We start from the raw sequence: 20,307 nt of genomic DNA on the forward strand, positions 1-20,307 counted from the left end.
TTCAAGCTGTACGATGTCTCCTGAGCTCGCTGTGCTTTGGCTACTTGGTTGAAGAGTGCAGCACAGTACTGGTAACTTGCATTCTTCTTTTGCTATTTTTCACTGCCATCACATAAGGTGTAGGTATATATTATTCAAGCTGATTGGGAAAGCCGCAAAGCAATAAAAAATATATACAATTTATTTTCATTCAAAATCAGACATTTTTTATTTATTTACATTTTATTGTTAAAATGTGACTTTAATGACTGGCCTTAAATGTATGGACAGGGCAACCTTAAGTCAAATGCAGTTTAATGTGGCTTACTTCTTTCTCAATCGCCCATATAGCAAATGCATTGAGCTTTCCTTGCTCTACTGTTGATTGGAGGTGGTTTTTGACATGCTTTGTTAAAGAAAAATTCTCTTTCTCTTGGGTCGGGGATAATGTTTTCGGTGGTTCTGGGCTTTCGCACCTATTTGTAAAAATATTTCTAATGCCCCTCATTGCCACTTAAATATTTCTAATTCCTGTTTCTTGTGTTATGTTTTGCTGCCCCCAAAAGAGACATTGTTTGGTGTGTTCAAGCAAAATTAAACTGTGCTGCCCTGCGAAAGTGAGTGAGATTAAGTTCTGGGTCAACCAGTTTTATTTTGTGTGAACACAAGTGAGATACATTGCCTCAGCTGAAAATTCAGCAAGTGAAGATCTTCCAATTTGCGCACAATTCCGTATCTGTTAAGAAAAAAAAAAAAAAACTGACTTTGGGCCCTAGGCAAGTGCTTAGTTTGCCTATGCATTACCCTAAACCTGGCAGTAATATATACAACAGAGCAGGAAGCTAGGGAAAGTAATGCACTGTTCAGTCACTATCACTTGTTCAGTTAGACTTTAAGTAGATGGCTCTTTAATGAAAAAAAAAAAAAAAAAGGTGACTATCTTGAAGGCCTGAGACAAAAAGTTACTGAGCAAAAACATGACAGCTTTTCAACTGGAAGTTTTTCTCCAGAGTCTGTAGTGGCTAACGACTTCTACGTTTGGACTGGTTTATCATTTTGTCATGCCCATGCCGAATGGTTTTCTGGGTGAAGTTTAGAGTTGTCACTTGGCCACATAATTCCGAGACACTGCGAGACAGAACAGGATTTTGAAGTTGCCTTTAAACTGAAGAAAATCAATATGTGAATTGAGCGCTAAACCTTTGCTAAATTGATTCTGTTGATTAATTATCTCGAGGGATCATGACAATACAATAATAGCTTTTTATTAATCAAATAAATAAGTACCATCATCAATATTTATTTATTTTATTAATAGTTTTTTTTTTTTTTTTTTTTAAGTTTCTTTATAATTTCTAATAATATACGCCTTCTCCTGCTCAAATCATTAATATTGCCCAGCTGTTCACTATTCCTGACAGGACTATACTAATTAACGGACATTAATAGCAACTTTTAAATATTGAGAACTGAAATACTAATTTTACAAAATAAAAAAAAAACCTAGACACATTTTTATTCAAGCTGCTTTTTTTTTATTCTGTAAGATTTGTATTATCACAGTAATTAGAATAATTAAGAAGCAGTGTAAATGAAGCAAGTGTTTAGCGCTCAATTCATGTGTTTATTTCTTTCAGTTTAAGGGCAACTTAATAACCCTGTCCCGTCCCGAAGTGTTCTGGAATTATGTGGCCAGGTGGTAACCCTAGTGCAGTTACTGTAGGACAAGCACAGAGCCAAAATGCCAATGAAAAGGCAGTGAAATGTCCTACTAAAAAGCTGGGCTTTTGTTTATTTCATTCCACTGGCTGGTTCCTTATCTGACCTCACCAGAACTTTTATTCCCACAACTCCTGTTCTGCCTTGTCATCTTTACTTCACCCAGATAACCACATAGAAATAATGACAATTTAAACTTTGGAAAGCATAGTTCCCCCACCCCTGCCCCCAACATTTGGATAGTTAATTGGATACAGTGTTAGTTTTGTTTCAGTGATTAACAACGTACAGCATTAGTCAAGGTTTTAATCATGGTATTGATTGGAATTGAAAGAAATAAAAGGAGGCATACTTCTACAGTACATCCCCTTCTATAGTTTATAATTATAATGTACAATGTCCTTCCTTTTTCTATTTCCCCTCAGACTTCAGTAATGCACCCCTTTCCAGAAATGACCGTAAAAATTTTTATTTCCGTTAAATGGTAACTTTTGCTTCTTATCTGGAGGTTACAGCCTTCCTTAATTGCAAGCGAGTGCATATTTTGTTTAATTTCCAGGGTTTACAGCAAATGTTGCCATTGAAACCAAGAAAAAAGCCCTGCATAAAAAGGTAAATATAAGAAACAAGTTCCAGCAAGGGAATTAATTTGGAAAAAACAGGTTGTTCTTTTACCAAGAATTAAGGAATTATATTTTTTGGTTGACTAACATTACTTTTTTCTCCACTTGTAAAATCCTTTTCTTTTAGTAATAAGCACAAACTAAAATATGTTAATAATAAAAAAACCTGGCCTTTAATACCTATTTTTCACAATGCTTTACAGTCATGCATGCTTTACTACTTTTACATGGCACACCCAATCAACTTTTAACAGGGTTGTATCTGTTTGTTTTTTTTTTTTTTTTTTTTTTTTTTTTGGGGGGGGGGGGGGGGGGGGGGGGGGGGGGGGGGGGGGGGGGGGGGGGGGGGGGGGGGGGGGGGTACATTATTTAAAACAAATCATAACACCTTTACAAAACTAGTAGAAAAAGAATTGCTATCACTGCTATAATTCTAACAAGTCTTAGACATATGCACTTGGGTAGCATTAGAATTTTAATTTAGAAATTATAGCACCATTATTACAATCAAATGCAAAAAGGAGGGGCTCTTAACTGCAATAAATAAATCTGACTTTTTGCACATCCTTAAGAACTATTACTATAAAAGGGTAAGTCACAGGGATTGCTCATTATCATTTACTCTGCAACAGCAGTTATATAGTTAATTCCCCACATTCACTGTAACCTGGATCTTCAGTTATAAATGTAAATTTTTTGACAAAATGTGTCTGTCGGTCAATAATATATTACACTATTTTTATTTCCTACCAAAAAAGCATTGTCGTTTTAAATATAGAGCCATTATCTGAAATTCAACAGGAAACACAGAAAAAAGAGCAGCATTCTCTGGGAACATTGTGTTTCCTAAAAGTATATTTACCACAATTTCAAGCCTGTTCAGGGAAGTCCCTCAATAACAAAACAATGTATTGATTTTGTGCGTGTACATGCATGTCAATGAATCTGTATGTTTGTATGCAGCGATATGGGAGGCCTTCAACTTCCCTGAGAAGAGTACAGTATGAAGAACTAAACCAAACCCATCACACTTTCTTTTTCAACTTATTTTTCGTTTTCAATTTTTTTTTCTGCTTCTTGCTGAGATGATTGGTGACAAGGCTGCTCTTTCCCTCATCATCTTTATACCAGGGGCCCCATACCCCTCCATTTAACTGGGGGTTGCTTCTGGTGTCCTTGGGGGGGTACCTGACAGGCACTGCAGTCTTGTTGTACTTGGCAAGCTTGAGCAGCAACTGCTTGACTATGTGAGGGTACAGGTGAGACAAGTCCACCCGCTCATAGGGGTCCGCTGTGATGTTGAAGAGCCAGACAGACTTACCCAGGTCCCAGGAGACCCGCTCCTTGTGCCAGCGGTTAGTCATAAGTCCAGAGAAGGTCTGTGGTGGGACCCAGTCACTGTACCCAGGGATACCTGTCAGTAGCTTCCAGTCCCCAACCCTGATGGCCGCCTGGATGGCAGTGTTCCAGATGCCATAGCCGGCTTGCCAGGACCCATTTTTGGCCTTGGTGTAAATGGGGTCAATGTTGTGTAGGATGTCCAGCCGGGGTGAGGGCATCCCTTCACTGATAGTCTCCCACACATCGTAACCATCCAAGAGCAGGTTTTCTTCAAGCTGGCCTTCAGCCAACGTCACCAAAGTGGGATACCAATCAGTAATGTGCAAAAGACCCCGACACAAGGTGCCTTTGTTTAGCAACAGTGGGCTGTGCACAAACCCCACCGCACGAATGCCTCCTTCCCAATACGTCCCTTTACTCCCCCGGAGAGGCCAATTGCTCCCTCCTGCCATGGGCTGCCCTCCATTGTCCGAGGAGTACACAATTATGCTGTTGTTGTAGTAACCATACTTCTTCAAAGCCAATGTCACATTGTTGATAGCCTCATCTAAGCAGGTTACCATGGCAGCGTATTTCCTCCTGTGTAAATTGGTAATTGATTTGTAGTGTTCCAAGTACTTGCTGGGCACCTGTAGGGGGGAGTGCACGGCCTGGAAAGCCAAGTACAGAAAGAGGGGCTTCCTGGGGTTGTGGGACGCTAGAATGTCCGCCACCTTTTGGGTGTACATTATTGTGGAGTAGATCCCGTTGTCGTGCTCCCAGGCTGCATTCTCACCCTCATGCAAGTCATAGCCACATATTCCAGGGCTGTCACATTTAAAATGCTTGTAGTAATCACCACTTCCCAAGAGAGAGCCAAAGAAGGTGTCGAAGCCCCTTTGAGTTGGCATGCAGTTTCTTTTATAAAACCCCAGGTGCCACTTCCCAACCATGTGTGTGGAGTACCCTACATCCTTCAGTTTTTGAGGTAGCGTCACATTATCCAACGGTAAACAGTTAGGCTGAGTGGGTCTGATAACGGAATGCTGAAGGCCAGTGTGGATTTGATATCTAAGCAAAAAGAGGAGGAAAAATGTTATCAAATCAGTGCATTAGATAAACACTATATACTTTAGTGCATTAGATAAACACTATCTGCTTGAATTGCAGTGTGCACCATTTTTGAATACACCAATTACTAAACTATAGTATAATGCAAATTGCATAATTGGAAATGTAAGACTGTTATTTAGTCTATTGTATTTGTGTATTATGGAGCACTTAAAAATGCTTTAGTAACACCACATATTGTACAACCACCTGGTATGAAGTAAGACAATAACAGTGCATTTGAAACACTGTAAAAGCTAGTATGAATTAAATGATTAAAACCATGTGTATTGCCTGCTTTTGTTTGGAATAATTACAATTTTTCAAATGGGACCTTTTTTTTTTTTTGTTCTCAAACATTTATTTAAAAGCTTCCCAGTCTCCAAAAGCTGAAAGTTGGTAACAATACATAAAGATTATATTTTCCAGCAACACCAAAATAAATGAAGTGGATTATTGAGTAAATATGATTTGATGACAAAAAACAGTATTCGTTTGCTGTAATGGATTGCCTATATGTCCAGATATTACCCCAACTTAAGTGTTTTTTATTTGAACCCAAAATGTAAAATACATTTGAAACATCTACATTATGGACTTTTACTAATACATACAGTATTTAATTATCTTAGGAACAATAATTAACTTACTTTCATTCTCAAAAATACTATTTTGGTAAACAGCTAAAAAAAACATCCATTATATAAATATTTAAAATTTATAATACAACTTTTTAGGGAAGCTTGAACAGCACCTACTCACCCCATATGTTCCCTGCTTATAACAAGACTACAACGCCCTTGTCCAAAATAAAAATTCTTGCAGATAAATAGATAATTGAAATAACTGAAACTAATCTTAACAGCACTCAGCACTCTGGATTCCCTGCAGATTCAACACAGATGTACACAATAGAGTCCTGTGGAAACATCTGTGGTGAATAATCTATCTCCAACATGCCAACAGGGATGCAGGATTTTTGTGAAAAAGGAAGATTTTGTTGAGGGGAGGGATAAATAACCTCATTTGACAATAGGACTTCTTTCCAATCAGATCACAATTGGTAAAAACTGAGTGAGGACCTCTTCCATGATTTATTATTTGAAACAATTACACAAGTGGAAACCTGGGGGTCTTTTTTGTTCCAGTACTTCAACATGACTGCACTTTTCCTACACCAAAAAAAAATGCTTTATTGATTTAGAATGTGGATAAATACTAAATACTACAGTGTTTGGAAATGTTTGACACACTTTGGGAATAGGACAGTATAGGAAATATGTGTTGTGTTGCTGTTGTTAATAGTTTGAATGCCAGACCCAAGTGAGAACTAATAATCTACTAAAATAAATATTGCAAAGTAAAAGCCAACTACCAATTTAAACAAACTGAATGGTTAAGAGTGTATTGCCAAAAGCAGTTTCTAAGGGGATGATTACATCACTTTGAACAAGTTACTGCTTCACTTCAAAGCTTCCAACAATTTGTATGTTGCCGTAGCTACAACTGAATTAAATCAGCTTGAAATTCTTACTAAAAAAAAAAAAAACAAAACACAGAAAGAAATAAAAATTATGTATACATTATCAATGTTACACTGGATAAAAACCTTATTAATTGCGGACTGATATTTGTAATGTGTGTTCCATTACATAAGCAAACATATATTGTAAATTGTGAGAGTGATTTTGTGCTTAAGGCCACTGTTTTTAGCGTGTTCCTTGCATAGCACACAGATTAAGGATGCCCCAAAGGTATGGTAAGTGTTCTGTTTAATCATAATAAAAGGGATCCACACTCCCTCTCCTAGCATTCCTGTAAATCCATTCTGCTTCACCCGACATCTTCATTATAAAGTTGTTAAAACTTGATCATAACAGCATGAGAAACACAAAGGTACAGGCAACACGTAAACCTCACCAGTGTTAACCAGCAGCTATGCCAGTGAAGTAAACGTATCATTTTCTGCATTCTAACTGTTAAGAAGACCATTATCTTGCATTTTTTGCTCCATCAGTTTCAAACAATCTTTCTTCTCAGAACCTGTTTTAAGAATTTACTTAGCTAAATAATGCAGGAACTTTCAAATTCCCCAGCAACAATGCAAAGAGGCCTATTTCCTTTTTGATTGGTTTATCTGTCTGCCATCTTTGCCTGTAATAGTGTATATGATATATCTAAAAATAAACAGGATCCCAGACAGAGCTCTGCGACGGCACTTCCACGTTACTATCACATGCCTCTTATGCCTCTTACAAACAAAAAAAAGAACTAAAGCTTCAAATTAAACTCTTATATATTGACCATTGTCAATGTATTTCTGCATGCAATTAGACTTGTATTCCTTGCATCTGACTGTACAGCAGGCAGATTTGTTTTTTTGTTTCATACATGTTTAGAAACCACATTTCCAAACAGTGCAAAATCGACAGCTATCTCGAGACACAAGATTCCGCACTGCAACTCAAAGAATGTATATAGTTTTAGCAACAGAGCTCAATTGTAAAAAATAGGTATGTACTCTCATGGTTACATACTTTAACTTTTGTAGCCAGGTAACAGAAAATTTAAGAGTTATGTTAAATCTATTGGCCATGCAAATACTGAGCCTCCAATGCCTCACACAAAGAAAATACCTTGCTCTTTTATTTGATATATTATATTATTTCCATCAGGTTTAAATCAGGTCTGTGGGAAACTCATAGCACTATATGGATTAAATTATTTGTCATCAAATTAATGCATATTTTGTGCATAGTATAATAGCCCTATCTTTTAGCAGTTATTGCAGTATCAGGCTTGTACAGTAGCTTGTACTCTTACAGCATTCTACTGTATATTTAACTATGGGGTTCTTTATGGCTTTCAATGGAACTCCATAGTTAATCAAAGGGTTCCAAATAGAACCATGAAGGGTTCCAGCAACCTCTATTGGTGAGCATCTAAGAATGGTTCTTCATAAAACATATACAAAAGACGGGTTTGAGAGAATGCCTGAAGGAACTATAGTTATAGAAGCAACAGTGGACATAAGCTCTTTTGCATATTTGTAATGCATCCATTTGCATTAGACTTTATTATTCCAAGAAGATGGGAGCCACATGTCAGACTTTAATGTACTGTACAAAGAGGGTAATCTAATAGGTGCAGTGGGCTGTCCAGGGTTTTCATTTAAACCTGATACAACATGTCAGGGGATATCCTGACTGTAAGCAAAACGCTAGGTAGAAAAATACTGCCAGTGTGGAACAGCTGGCAAAGGGATTGATAAAAAGGGTATGCGTATTTAGATGTACGTTAAATAAATCTTTTTACTGTACATAGAAAAGGAAATCTTAGGATTTTGGATATTACACATGGGTTGTACTGTTATTATAACCTACTAGGTGCAATCATCACTATATAAACGGTAGTTTCTAGAAGACACAAAAATATTCTATCTACAATATCACTGATACCTCACAAATGGTATGTTCCATAGAATCAAAATCTTTTTTAAAGCAACACACACTCAATTTCATTAATGACAGTATTTTCTACTGTCCATGCTAACAGTCTGTGTGTGATAGTAAGGAAGTAAATTTAAAATTTTATATTCATTGGGAGTGGCTCCACAGTCAGGGTGTCTAATGTCATTGGGAGCCTTGAGCCAAAGAAAGTTTGGAAACCTCTGCTCTAAACCACTGTACTGACACACAATAACTCCTGTTACTGAAAAAAATCCATCTGTCCTCCCTATGTGCAGCAGAGTAGAGAAGTTTCAATCTGTCTTTGTCAGAAAAAATTAATTGTTAACATTATCATGCTTTGAGTATGAAAACTATTTACAAAACAGTTACAGTAAACACTCAGCTCTGCAAAAAATGAAAAGGGAGTATGAGTTTACAGATCTCTACTGCTGCCAGCTCCCGAAGTGGGGAATTGCCTTCAATCCCCAGAAGTGTAGTGCATTCAGCGGACGGAGGACACGCTTACCTGCCAGTAATGAACTGACTTCTTGACGGAGTGCACATAGGCTGAACGTAGTAATTCTCCAGTTTAACCCCTTCAGCAGCAAGTCTGTCTATTGTGGGAGTTTTGAACTCAGAACCATGGTATCCCACGTCTCTAAATCCCTGATCATCTGCCAGGATGAAAATAATGTGAGGTTGAGAGGTAGGCTTGTCTATTTCGTTTTCAGCTCTGTTGTGTACTGTGGAATGGAGGTTTTCCCACGACAAGTAACCATAAGTCAGAATACTGACAACTGAGAAGCCAGCCAAGACTCCAAGTACAAACATTCTCGCGAGGCCATTTAATTGCAACAAACCAAACCGTGCCATTCATTCACAGCAGGTAAGCGGAAAGAGCCACGATTAAGTGCAAATGAAAAACAATGAAATAGTTACAGGTCTTTCATCAATTGCCCATAGAAGAATAAACATTTCCAAATGTCAGAGGCGAAGGAGGAAACGTGCAGACACACACAGGTTCAGGAAAAAAACAAAACAAAACAAAAAAAAAACAAAGCTGGCAATCGGAATGTGTTACTGCAGGCATGCAGTTACACGTGTTGTTTGTTTTCATGTATTATTGCTGTTTTCATATTCTACTTACAATGTCCAAAACAGCAGCTTATCTTACGTTCAAATACTAATAATTCAAAGTTTGAGTTACTGTTTCTGGAGTTTGTTTCGGATCCAACTTCAAGCATTGTTTGTTAGCATCTCAATAAACTGCAAGAATGTTTTCAACAATATAATAATTATTTATTTTATCTTGCAAGAATGCTATTACAAGATTTCCAGTTGGGTCGTTTCTTTCTCTGTTGCTGAAATTTGATCCCTAAGAACGTGAACTGTGCATTATTCGGTTGATTCTTCTTTTGCACAACAGATAAAAACGCAGCGTCAGACTAACCGGAATTATCACACATACATTGAAAAGTTCCTAAGTAGTTTTCTCTGTTTCAGAATAAAGATGGAATTTCAGGATTTTTAATGATCCACCTTCGTATCTGAAAAGCAGAATGATTCACAATGCTCTGTTGGGTCGGTTTCTTGTGAGCTGTCCAGTTTTCCTCTTCCCCACTGTATACCGGACTCAAGAACAATTAATCTGCACCACAGCCGTATTTTCCTATTACATCACGCTCCGATTAGAGATGCGGTCATACGGCGTTTCATAACTGAGTATATTATCATCCATTTCTGTCCGTTTTAAAGTTTTTGTACTGAAGTTCCTATATCACCAAATCTCTTCTCAGAATGAGACCGGCGACTCTGACTGTGGCTGAGACTCGACAGCAAATCAATTAGCAACAAACCAATAGCGACTGGCAGTGTAGTTACACGTTTCACTTCACAGATGTTTGAAATACCGCCGTCAGTGAAATGCAAAGCGTGATTTAATGTTCTTGTATTCGTTTTAAACTATTATCTGTATCTCATAACCAAGTGAGACGTTAATTAAAAGTCAAAGAATTTGAACATAATCGTTTTAACCTCATCTTTATTATAAACTTCGCGTAAAGAAACGTTATATATATATATATATATATATATATATATATATATATATATATATATATATATATATATATATATATATACACACACACACACACACACACACACACACACACACACACACACACACAGTAATTAAAAAGTAAGTTTGTCACATCAGTTTAGTTTTAAATTGGAGCAAAAAAAAACAAACCTTTTTTTGTTGGAAAACTTGACTTTTGATTAATGAACTAAAACAATTATTATTATTATTATTATTATTATTATTATTATTATTATTATTATTAAGAGAATGATTGCACTACTGAATTACATAATTAAGAATAAACTATATGGAATACAAGTGTTCTACATATATGATTGCGACTAGATTATATTGAATATACTGTAATTACTCCATTTAGACCTGTGACTCCTGGTCTGTGTTTAAATTGTGTTACTGTATTTAAACAAGTTTTTTTTAAGTTAGATTTGAGTTGTTGGAGGTGGTCCATCAAACCATCTCCCATACAAAACCCGAGTGGCATAAAATATAAATACTTTTCTTAGTGGAAAATCATGTAGATGATGTAGATGTGGCTGCATATTAAATATTATATAGCGAGTTAATAGCAGTGGTGGTTTGTTTTAATTATGAACCTATACAAAGGTAGGGTGTGGTACCAATAGTACCTAATGTGTAGTCACTGCTATGAGTACCAAAAAGAGACCCCCCCCCCCCCCCCCCCCCCAAAAAAAAAAAAAAAATAACAAATAGACTTTAGTATGTCTTGGGAGTAAAGAACTGTTTCCTCAGTTTAACTAATATACAAGATTGTCCATATTGCAGAAAATAATTCTTGTTTTGTCTAATCACATCAAGCACATGCAAGCAATGATCAGCTGATCCAGTTCGATGTTTGCTTACCTTGCTGTCCAGAGGTTGGTCTGGAATACATCTTCATGGCACTGTGGTCATGTTGTAAGCACATTACCTTCAGTGGTTTTGTTAACAGTCACCTAACTGTCTACAGATTTTGCAGGGGCAATGTCAAAACACAACCTGTTACCTCCTCATAAAGTTATTAAGCAAAGGATTTAAAGGAGTGACAACCAAGGCTTTAGGCATATATATACTCATATATATATATATATATATATATATATATATATATATATATATATATATATATATATATATATATATATATATACACATTGCAGCATCCTGGTACCAAGCAAAGAACCAAAAGAAAATGGACAGTAGTGATAATGATACTAGTGCTAATAACAACAACAACAAATATTTATTTGGTTAGCACTCCTTTAAGTGTTTTTCAAACAACAAACAATAATAAATAGTGTTGTTCTTATAATAATAAAAAAAAAGTGTTTAAAATTGAGTACCAGTTATCCTCAAAAAAGAAAAAGAAAATTAACAGGATTCCACTGGTTACAGGCATGTACTGGTAGTTTCTTTCCCACATATTTTTTTTCCAGCTAATTCCCTTTTTTTGTTTGTAATAATAATTGTTCGGGGTATAATATGGGCAGTAGGCTGATCAAAGGTTGGGTTTGATACAGTTACCAAGGAGCAGACAAAAGCTGCAAGGTCATTTGTAGCGGGATGTTATAGAAACTCTGCCAAGAGCGAACAAGCATTCCAAACTGCTGTTGTCTGGGGAGCTGTGTCAATTAATGCTGAAAATATGCATGGCACACCCAAGGACCATAAATGGGCACTTGCACATTTGATTTAAGGTTAATGGGGAACTGTTTTATATAAGAACAACCCTCCTGTATTGCAGACATTTAGTAAATACAGATTTTTAATTCTCTCAGTGAAACACATTACTGTTGTACTTGTACTAGTCACAAGAGAGATGTAAGAACACCCAGGTTGAAATGAAGCTGAAGACAGATGGCTCAAACAACAAGACTGTAAAAAACAAGAACACCTCCGTTTTTATATACAGTGCCGAGAAAACGTTTGTGAATCCCTTATGATTTTCACATATTTCAAACCTAAAATGTTATTAGATCTTAATCTAAGCGCTAATAATAAATTAAACAAATGACACAAAACACAATACTTTTTGAACATTTATTTATCCACAAATGATTCAGCATTCAATATCCATGTGTGAAAAAGTACAGTATGTGAACCTTTAGATTCAGTAACTGGTGGCTTCCATTTTGGCTCATTCCTCCTTACAGAACTGTTTCAACTCGGTCACATTTGAGGGCTTCCTTGCATGGAGAACTCGCTTCCGGTCCTGCCACAACATTTTTATAGGGTTTAGGTCCAGACTTTGACTAGATCATTCTAAAATGCGGAATTTCTTCTTCTGCAGCCATTCTTTTGTAGATCGGCTTGTATGTTTAGAATCGTTCTCTTGCTGCATGACCCACTTTCGGTTTAGCTTCAGCTCACGGGTGGATGGCCTGACCTTCTCCTCTAGAATCTTGTGATACAATGTAGAATTCATGGTTGTGTAAATGATGGCAAGCCGCCCAGGTCCTGAGGCAGCAAAGCAGCCCCAAACCATTACACTCCTACCACCATGCTTGATGGTTGGCATGAGGTTCTTCTGTTCGAACACAGTATTTGGTTTTCGCCAAACATAACATTTCTCATTGAGGTCAAAAAGTTATACCTTTGACTCGTCTGTCCAGAGAACATTGTTCCAGAAGTTTTGTGGCGAACTTCAGACGGGCAGCAATGTTCTTTTTAGAGAGCAGTAGTTTTCTCCTGGCTATCCTTCCATGAACACCATTCTTGTTCAATGTTTTTTTCTGAAAGTTGAGTCATGAACACTCACATTAACCAAGGTGAGAGTGGTCTGCAGATCCTTAGATGTTACTCTGGGGTTCTTTGTGACTTCCTTGATGATTTTCAGGTTTGTTCGTGGACAGATATTGGTAGGAAGACTACTCCTGGCTAGAGTGACTATGGTCTTGAACTTTCTCCATTTGTAGACTGACAGTGGAATGGTGGAGCCCCAAATCCTTAGTAAAGGTTTTGTAACCCTTTCTAGACTGATGAGCATCAATAACTGTCTTTCTGAGGTCCTCAGAGATTTCTTTTGACCGTGGCATGACGTATTTCCACACACCTGTATAGTGAAGACAAAACTCACAAAATTTCTGATCTTTATATAGGATGGGGCCTCCCAAACTCACCCTGAAGATCTACCTAATTGTTTAAACACCTGATTCTAATTATCCCCTTAATTGAGCTGATAAAACCAGGGTTCCCTTACTTTTTCACATACCCTGAATCTTAAATACTCATTGTTTGTCTAATTCATACATCATTTTGTTTCAAAAGACACGGAATTGGTTGATATAAACCCTATTGGATATTTAAGAAAAGACTGGATTTGATTCAAGAAGGCTATCATGGTAAAACTATGGAATTTCCATAATTATCATTGGGGTTCACAAACTTTTTCTCGGCACTGTGTGTGTGTATTTTATATATATATATATATATATATATATATATATATATATATATATATATATATATATATATATATATATATATATAAATGCAGTGTAAGACTACTATATTACTGTATAGCATAGGGTACAATTGTGTCTTGTTTAGTTGGTTGATTCAGAATAGAATTTGTAAGAGAATCTACGTACCTTCAAGTTGTCCCTTTTTTAAATGCTAACCTTACATCTGGAAGAAATATATATATGCATTGGCACTGTGAAGGTAGCACAGTATACTTCTCACTGGCCACTATGGGAAATGCATTGGAAAACTATGCATTTTTTTTGAGCTTCTGAACATGGCATGTGCTTTTGTACCTGTCCATCTAGATTATAGAAGTATACAAAGAGGCTCTCCTGGCAGTAGTGTGCCTTAAACGGTCCAGCACACTATTAGGCTGCAAATCCATTCCTGTAATTTTGTCTACTAAATTAATTTAACTGTATGAAGGCCAATGGATGTCAGAAGCAGGTTTAACAAGGATAGACCGAAAAGAGTTATAGACATAACAACCTTGTAGAAAACTCTTGGAAACCCAATGTTGTTCCAAGTCATTGAAATGCTTTCAGAGAGGTGAATGATGTTCTAGATGATAGTTTGAAATGTACACAGTACTGCAGTTTAAAATGTTGATGAACACTCTAACATCAAATTAAGGGAATTGTGTGTGTTTGATATATGGTATGGAAAACTTTAATAAAACTCTAAAACTTTGTTTGCATATTTATTGACCTTATCTGAGCAAAACAGAACATTATGTTGAAGTTGCAATGCCAATGCAAAACAAGGTTTAATTTCATATGTCAAGATTTCTATTACAGAAATATCATTTCTGTAAGCTTGAGTAATACCTGTTTTCGTTTTAAATGAGACATAGATGCTATGATACAAAAACATTTTTAAGCACTATTAATTTAAAGCTACTGGTATTTTATTGTGAGTTAGTCTAATTAAACCTGTTTTTTTAATCATATAAATATTTTAATAAAAATGGAATCCGAAGGTCATATACTAAAACAGTATTATATGCCTTTTCTTATTTTTCTGTTATATCTCATGAATAGTTTTGGAGCATTCAGTACATGACTTGTCTTATATTATTCTCTCTATACTACATTTTGCTGGCCTCTATAAAAATAATAATTTGACTAATATCCTGAAAGTAACAGGGGCACACGTGAGTAATGTATTCTAAAACGTAAGTAAAAAGCTTGACTTTTATTCCAACCTCAATATTATGTTTAAGAATGTATGGTGATTGTAATTGGGGAAAATTGAACACCAGCAAATTAAATGAAAATATATACACACATTTGGCTTCAGTAAAAAGGTAGATTGACAGCATGGAAACTTAGTTTACCACTTAAAGTGTACTACATGAACAGATATGGCCTGGGCTGTGCAGCACCTTTGCAGAATATATACTTTTATATGTTTCTAAGACACATGGAATTTTAAATAATAATATTAAAACATGCAATATAAAAAATAAACACTATTTTTAATCCTTTTAAAAAACGATGTGAAGTTCACTTTAGAGTAAACACCTTGATAAATATGTAGCTCTATATCTGTTCTATAAACTGGTTCAATACTGTTTTTCAAGTTCAGTGTCTTTTCCCTTGGCAGTAGTTATTATATCTGTGTTGTAGTGGCGTTAAGGGTAAATAACACTGTTAATCCCATCTTTGCCAGGCTAATGAATGTAATGCCCCATGACATACAGTCAAGCCAGCTAGGAGTATTCAGTGATGGATTTAATGGCCTTAATAAATCAGGTTTACTGGTATGTCTTCACCCTGTTGACAAATAGCCAGGTTTACTAGCATGAGACACACTTATTAATATATAAATATACATGGCCTATGAAGTAGTTGAGTATATTTTTTGCTGTACTTGCTTATAGTCCTCTTGCTGTTGTTGTTTTGGACTGAAGCTCATGTACCCAACAACATATATCTCCAGCTAGGCAGTGGGTACAAGGAGGAGGTTTGGCAGACCTTATGTCTCCAGATGGCTCAGGAATTTCAGTTCAATAAATGACTGAAGTGGATGAAATGCTTTAGTGGCACAGCTTCCCATCATTTACCAAGAAGCTTTACAAATATTGGCAATACTTTCTGCTCTTTCTGTAGCAGCGAGAAGTGGAATGTCTAAACCCGTGCTTGGCCAAAATTTGGGATATTTAACGCAACCTGAGCCAATCGCGGAGCGAGGTCTAATTTGATTTGAATTACCCTATCCAGCAGCTAAAAAGAGATAATCTAAAAAATATGTAAATTGTTGTAAATCAGCAGCATTGGGCATAAAAGTGTGTGAGCTCATTCGTTTCACTTAAGCTGTACAGTAATTTCCCACTCCATAGAGACAGACAAAAAAATATTATGTGTCAAGTATGCACTTCATTAATTATGGCTGCAGATTGGCATGTTGTATTTATTTATTTATTTATTTATTTATTGCATGAGGAATCCCCTGCTGGATTGCCTCGAGTTTTTGAATTTTAGGTAGGTTGAGATCTCGACCATCACGTTTTTGTTTTGGGATACTAGTAACCTGCATACTATGACCTCTGAGCCTTGCAATGTCCCCATAGGGCAATATGTCTTCTAAAATATCCTGTACAGCCCTGGACTATACAATGGCCACTTATAATTTATCCAAAAAAAAGGACTCCCCTGTGAACATTTCAAATAGGCAGTGTAAGGTATTCCAATCAAGCCCTCTCTCCCAGAGGACTTTATGTTTCCTCAGAGGTAGACAGACAGCAAGTGAAAACCGCATGTCTCCTGCCTTCCTATTTGGGTTAAATTACCCATGTAGATACGGTAAGGCCAAGATATATTGACAGCAGGCCCTTACCATCTGATTCACCTTTAAGGAATCCTTTCCTTCCAGCAAACAGTGACACTGTTATATGCTGACCGAGCGTTTTGTGACCCACCACACACTGCACGGTGTGTTGAAAGTGGACACCTACTCAGAGCAGAGAAATTAATAGTCGCCCACTTTGAAAGCACACATTGTTGGAGACCAAGGTGGGCCTTGAAATAACTTGACTGCTTTTACAAGTCGCTAAGCCTGGACAAAGGAACCTCACTCTGGTCTGTGGCTCCTCTATTTAGCTCAGTGGAGCGCATTGGGACCTCACTTATCAAAATTTCATTAAACCCCAGACTGCATACTTAATCAATGCATTTGCCGCCCACACATTTGACCTGAGATGAATAGGTTCTGTTTTGGAGAAACAGCATTTCTTTAACCATACAGAATCTGTTCAGAGTAGGCATTTTTTAATTCTTGAAAAGTCCACACACTTTATTCTAGATCTGTTGCCAAATATTATATATAATTAGCTTGGCCAGTCAGTTATTTTATAAATCTGGCTTCAACGCCTGCTTTAAGGTCTTGGACAATGTCAAATTATAATTTTTGGGGGGATTAAATAAAAATGCAAATGAGGCTAAATAGGATTTACAGGTGACATGTTGTTTTCTCTGAATCACCATCAAGCACTGCTACTGTGACAGGCAAACTCACAGTGTGGCTACTAGCGCTCTTTATTGTTTTGCTGCAGTGGATGCTAAATGTTCAAATAATATTGTTAAACACTGTAGGAGCTGCAGTCTTTCTATTAGATTAATTTATATTTATTCCCCTGTGTGTGATAACAACAAGGCTGGTGGCTGTTTGTTTAAAAAAAAAAAAAAAATCATATTTTCTGTTTCCTGCTTGATGGGTATTGGCACCTTAGGAACTCCACTTTAGGCTGCATTTTATTGTCCACTAATGATCAATATTGTAAACACAGAAATCAGTGATGGATTTAACTCTAAAAACCAGTGTCAATAATAACCTTAATAAATCAGGGTTATTGGTATAGCATCTCTGTTGGTACAGTCTTATTATTTCTTTGAGGTACTTGGTGGTAGTCCTCTTGCCTTGGTCTAGTACACCAAGAACGTAGGGAGTAACCTACTATATAGTTATTGTGGTTTGTGTTTTCAGAAGAACTCTGGACTCAGTCTTTCGTCTATCTCTTGATATTTCAGCTTGTGTTGCAGCTGAGCTAGCCGCTGGACTGCATGGAAGACATTGAAAGAAATCTCAGAAACATGCAGTGAAATTTACTGGATCTTGTAAAAGATGGAAGGGGACCTGAGAGGTGTAGCTTCCAGTGATAGTGGTGATGACGGCTAAGATAGAGTATACAGTGAGCCAGTTTCTCCATGTATGTGAAAACATATTGTCTTGGAATGAATCCCCCTTTATGTTTACACTCTGCTCATCTGTTTTGTCACTTACCAGGGAATGAGTCTGAATTTAAAAACTTCACATCAATAATTATGGCACCTCTGACTTTTAACCTTTTGGCTCTAAATGGTTGCATTTTCCTTCAATTGAGATGAATTACTTATGTCAGAGTTAATAATTCTAGCCCTGGGTAATCACCTGCAGGCCTGTGGCGCTCTGATTATGGCTATAATCATTAATACTTTGTATTATCACTGTACAGATGACTAGACCCTTTTGCATTAAGAATAAACTGCAGAAAAATAGTTACTACATTTTACAGTAATTACAGTTATTATGTTGTGAAATGTGTGTGTATATCCCACAAACAAGCTTCATTTCCCTGTGCTGAAACCACATTCACTGTTTTGGGATATGAAATGTAAGTGTTTGGTGCATATAATATTATGTTTATAGTGTACGAGGCTGTGGGAAAACCCACACAGTGGTTTTTCCTTTGCAAAACCATTTAGAATGGAAACCTGTTTATAAATACAGCAAATATACTGTAGCTGGGTACACCCCGCCCCTGTGCATATTATGTTTTGTATTATTTTTGTATTATTATTTAAATGTACTGTTTTATGTATTTAAAGTATGCTGTTTTGTTATTATAGTACCTCGTGAGAATGTGTGACTGTTGGCTAGTAATTATTGAATTATATGACAGTCACGCATCTTTAGTAAATCTGTGCAAAATGTGGCCGAGGGATTAATAAGATAACTGATAACTAGTTAAATCCCTCGGCTACCACTATAACAACCTGCAGCTTTCGCAGAGTTAGGGTTGTGTGTTCGGAGGCAGAACAAGGGTTGGGAGGCAAAGCAAAGCAAAGCAAATTAGAATAACAACTGCGACGCATGCTAGTTTGATCTCTGTTTTGTTTGTCTGTTTTTGGCCACCGTGCCATTTTTCTGCGTGTTGTGTTTTGTTCAAACCTTTTGTTTATTTGTTATTAAACAACAACAAGAAAGCAGTGTGGTCCAGTGGTTGAGGTCCAGTGGTTGAAGTCCAGGTCTTGTAACCAGAAGGTCACAGGTTCAAATCCAACCTCTACCACTGACTGACTCACTGTGTGACCCTGAGCAAGTCACTTAACCTCCTTGTGCTCCATCCTGTGGATGAGAGCTTAAATCAATATCCTTTTATAAGTGACTCTGCATATAATGCACAGTTCACAGCCTGCCTCTGTAAAGCGCTTTGACATATGGTCATTGCAATGGTTTTCCTTGCATTCACAAAATCTTACATACTGTAGGACCAGATATTGTTGTAATTACAAAACACAGGGAAGATCTGAAACTATTGCATATGCATTTGTGATTTATAAAAGTACTCAACTTCCACAGTAGAAAATGAAAGTAGATTTTATAAAGATGTTCATTTATGGACTGGAACATAGATTACTTGGTCAGCGAGTCACACATAAAAGGTACTGGGGGGGACGACAAAAACTTAAGTCATATGGACAAATGTTTTGCCTAGTACCTTCTTCAAATACACCTAAGATGGTATCCACTTGACTCTGTTTCTTATAGTTTTATGTTAGAATTCAGTGTTTTGAAGTTATGGATATCTGTCAAGCGTATTGGACAGCTAAGGTTTATCTTTAAGCCAACCCAACCAGATTATAAAGAATGATTCTCAAGATGTGTATTTTTACTTAGTTTTGTTTGTATGGTATTGCTTCAGAACTATACTTAATGAAAATTGATAAGCATGGAGACGTACAGTACGTGATGTTCAGTACAAATGAGAAATACTCTCATTAAACCTGAATGTCTTTCCCCATGGGACCAGAAGGGCTCCAGTCATTTTCGTGTCAAAGGACAGTTTTGTTATATATAATTGATTCGTTTTAAGATGTATGCTTTCAGTTTTTCCAGTCAGTTTGTACATGATATCCATTTCTATGTATTGCATCAATTTTATTTCCTGTACATCCTGGACTTGAATGTATGAACTTTACACAGCAACTACTTAAATAACACAAAGTATTTGAGCATGATAATTATTTATATGGGACCAACATATGCATTGTAATACTGAGTCAGCAATGAAATTACTATTATGCTGTCTGCTTTCTTATACCCTTCTCCACTGGCATATCCGACTCATGACAGGTACGGGTGATTCTCCACTGGCTATTTGTCGAGCCAAGCGAGAACCAAACCATAAAACTCCGGCCTCACAAGACATCTGACTTTGGCTAGGAGCAAAGCCGGGCCAGGGGCGGGGTTATGGATTTTTGTCATTACATTGCATCAGTCA

General features: G+C 36.7%; 1 protein-coding gene across 1 annotated transcript; it reads right to left on the reverse strand.

The window, feature by feature from the left end:
* Nucleotides 1–2,666: 2,666 nt before the first annotated feature.
* Nucleotides 2,667–10,028, reverse strand: arsj (arylsulfatase family, member J). The gene is made up of 2 exons (XM_041262858.1): nt 8,727–10,028; nt 2,667–4,712 (listed from the first exon to the last, which is right to left on the reverse strand). Exons 1-2 carry the CDS (start codon nt 9,071–9,073, stop codon nt 3,347–3,349), a joined length of 1,713 nt encoding a protein of 570 aa, XP_041118792.1. The 5' UTR covers nt 9,074–10,028; the 3' UTR covers nt 2,667–3,346.
* Nucleotides 10,029–20,307: the final 10,279 nt, after the last annotated feature.

The sequence above is a fragment of the Polyodon spathula genome, chromosome 1 (assembly GCF_017654505.1).
Source record: "Polyodon spathula isolate WHYD16114869_AA chromosome 1, ASM1765450v1, whole genome shotgun sequence".
Taxonomy (NCBI): domain Eukaryota; kingdom Metazoa; phylum Chordata; class Actinopteri; order Acipenseriformes; family Polyodontidae; genus Polyodon; species Polyodon spathula.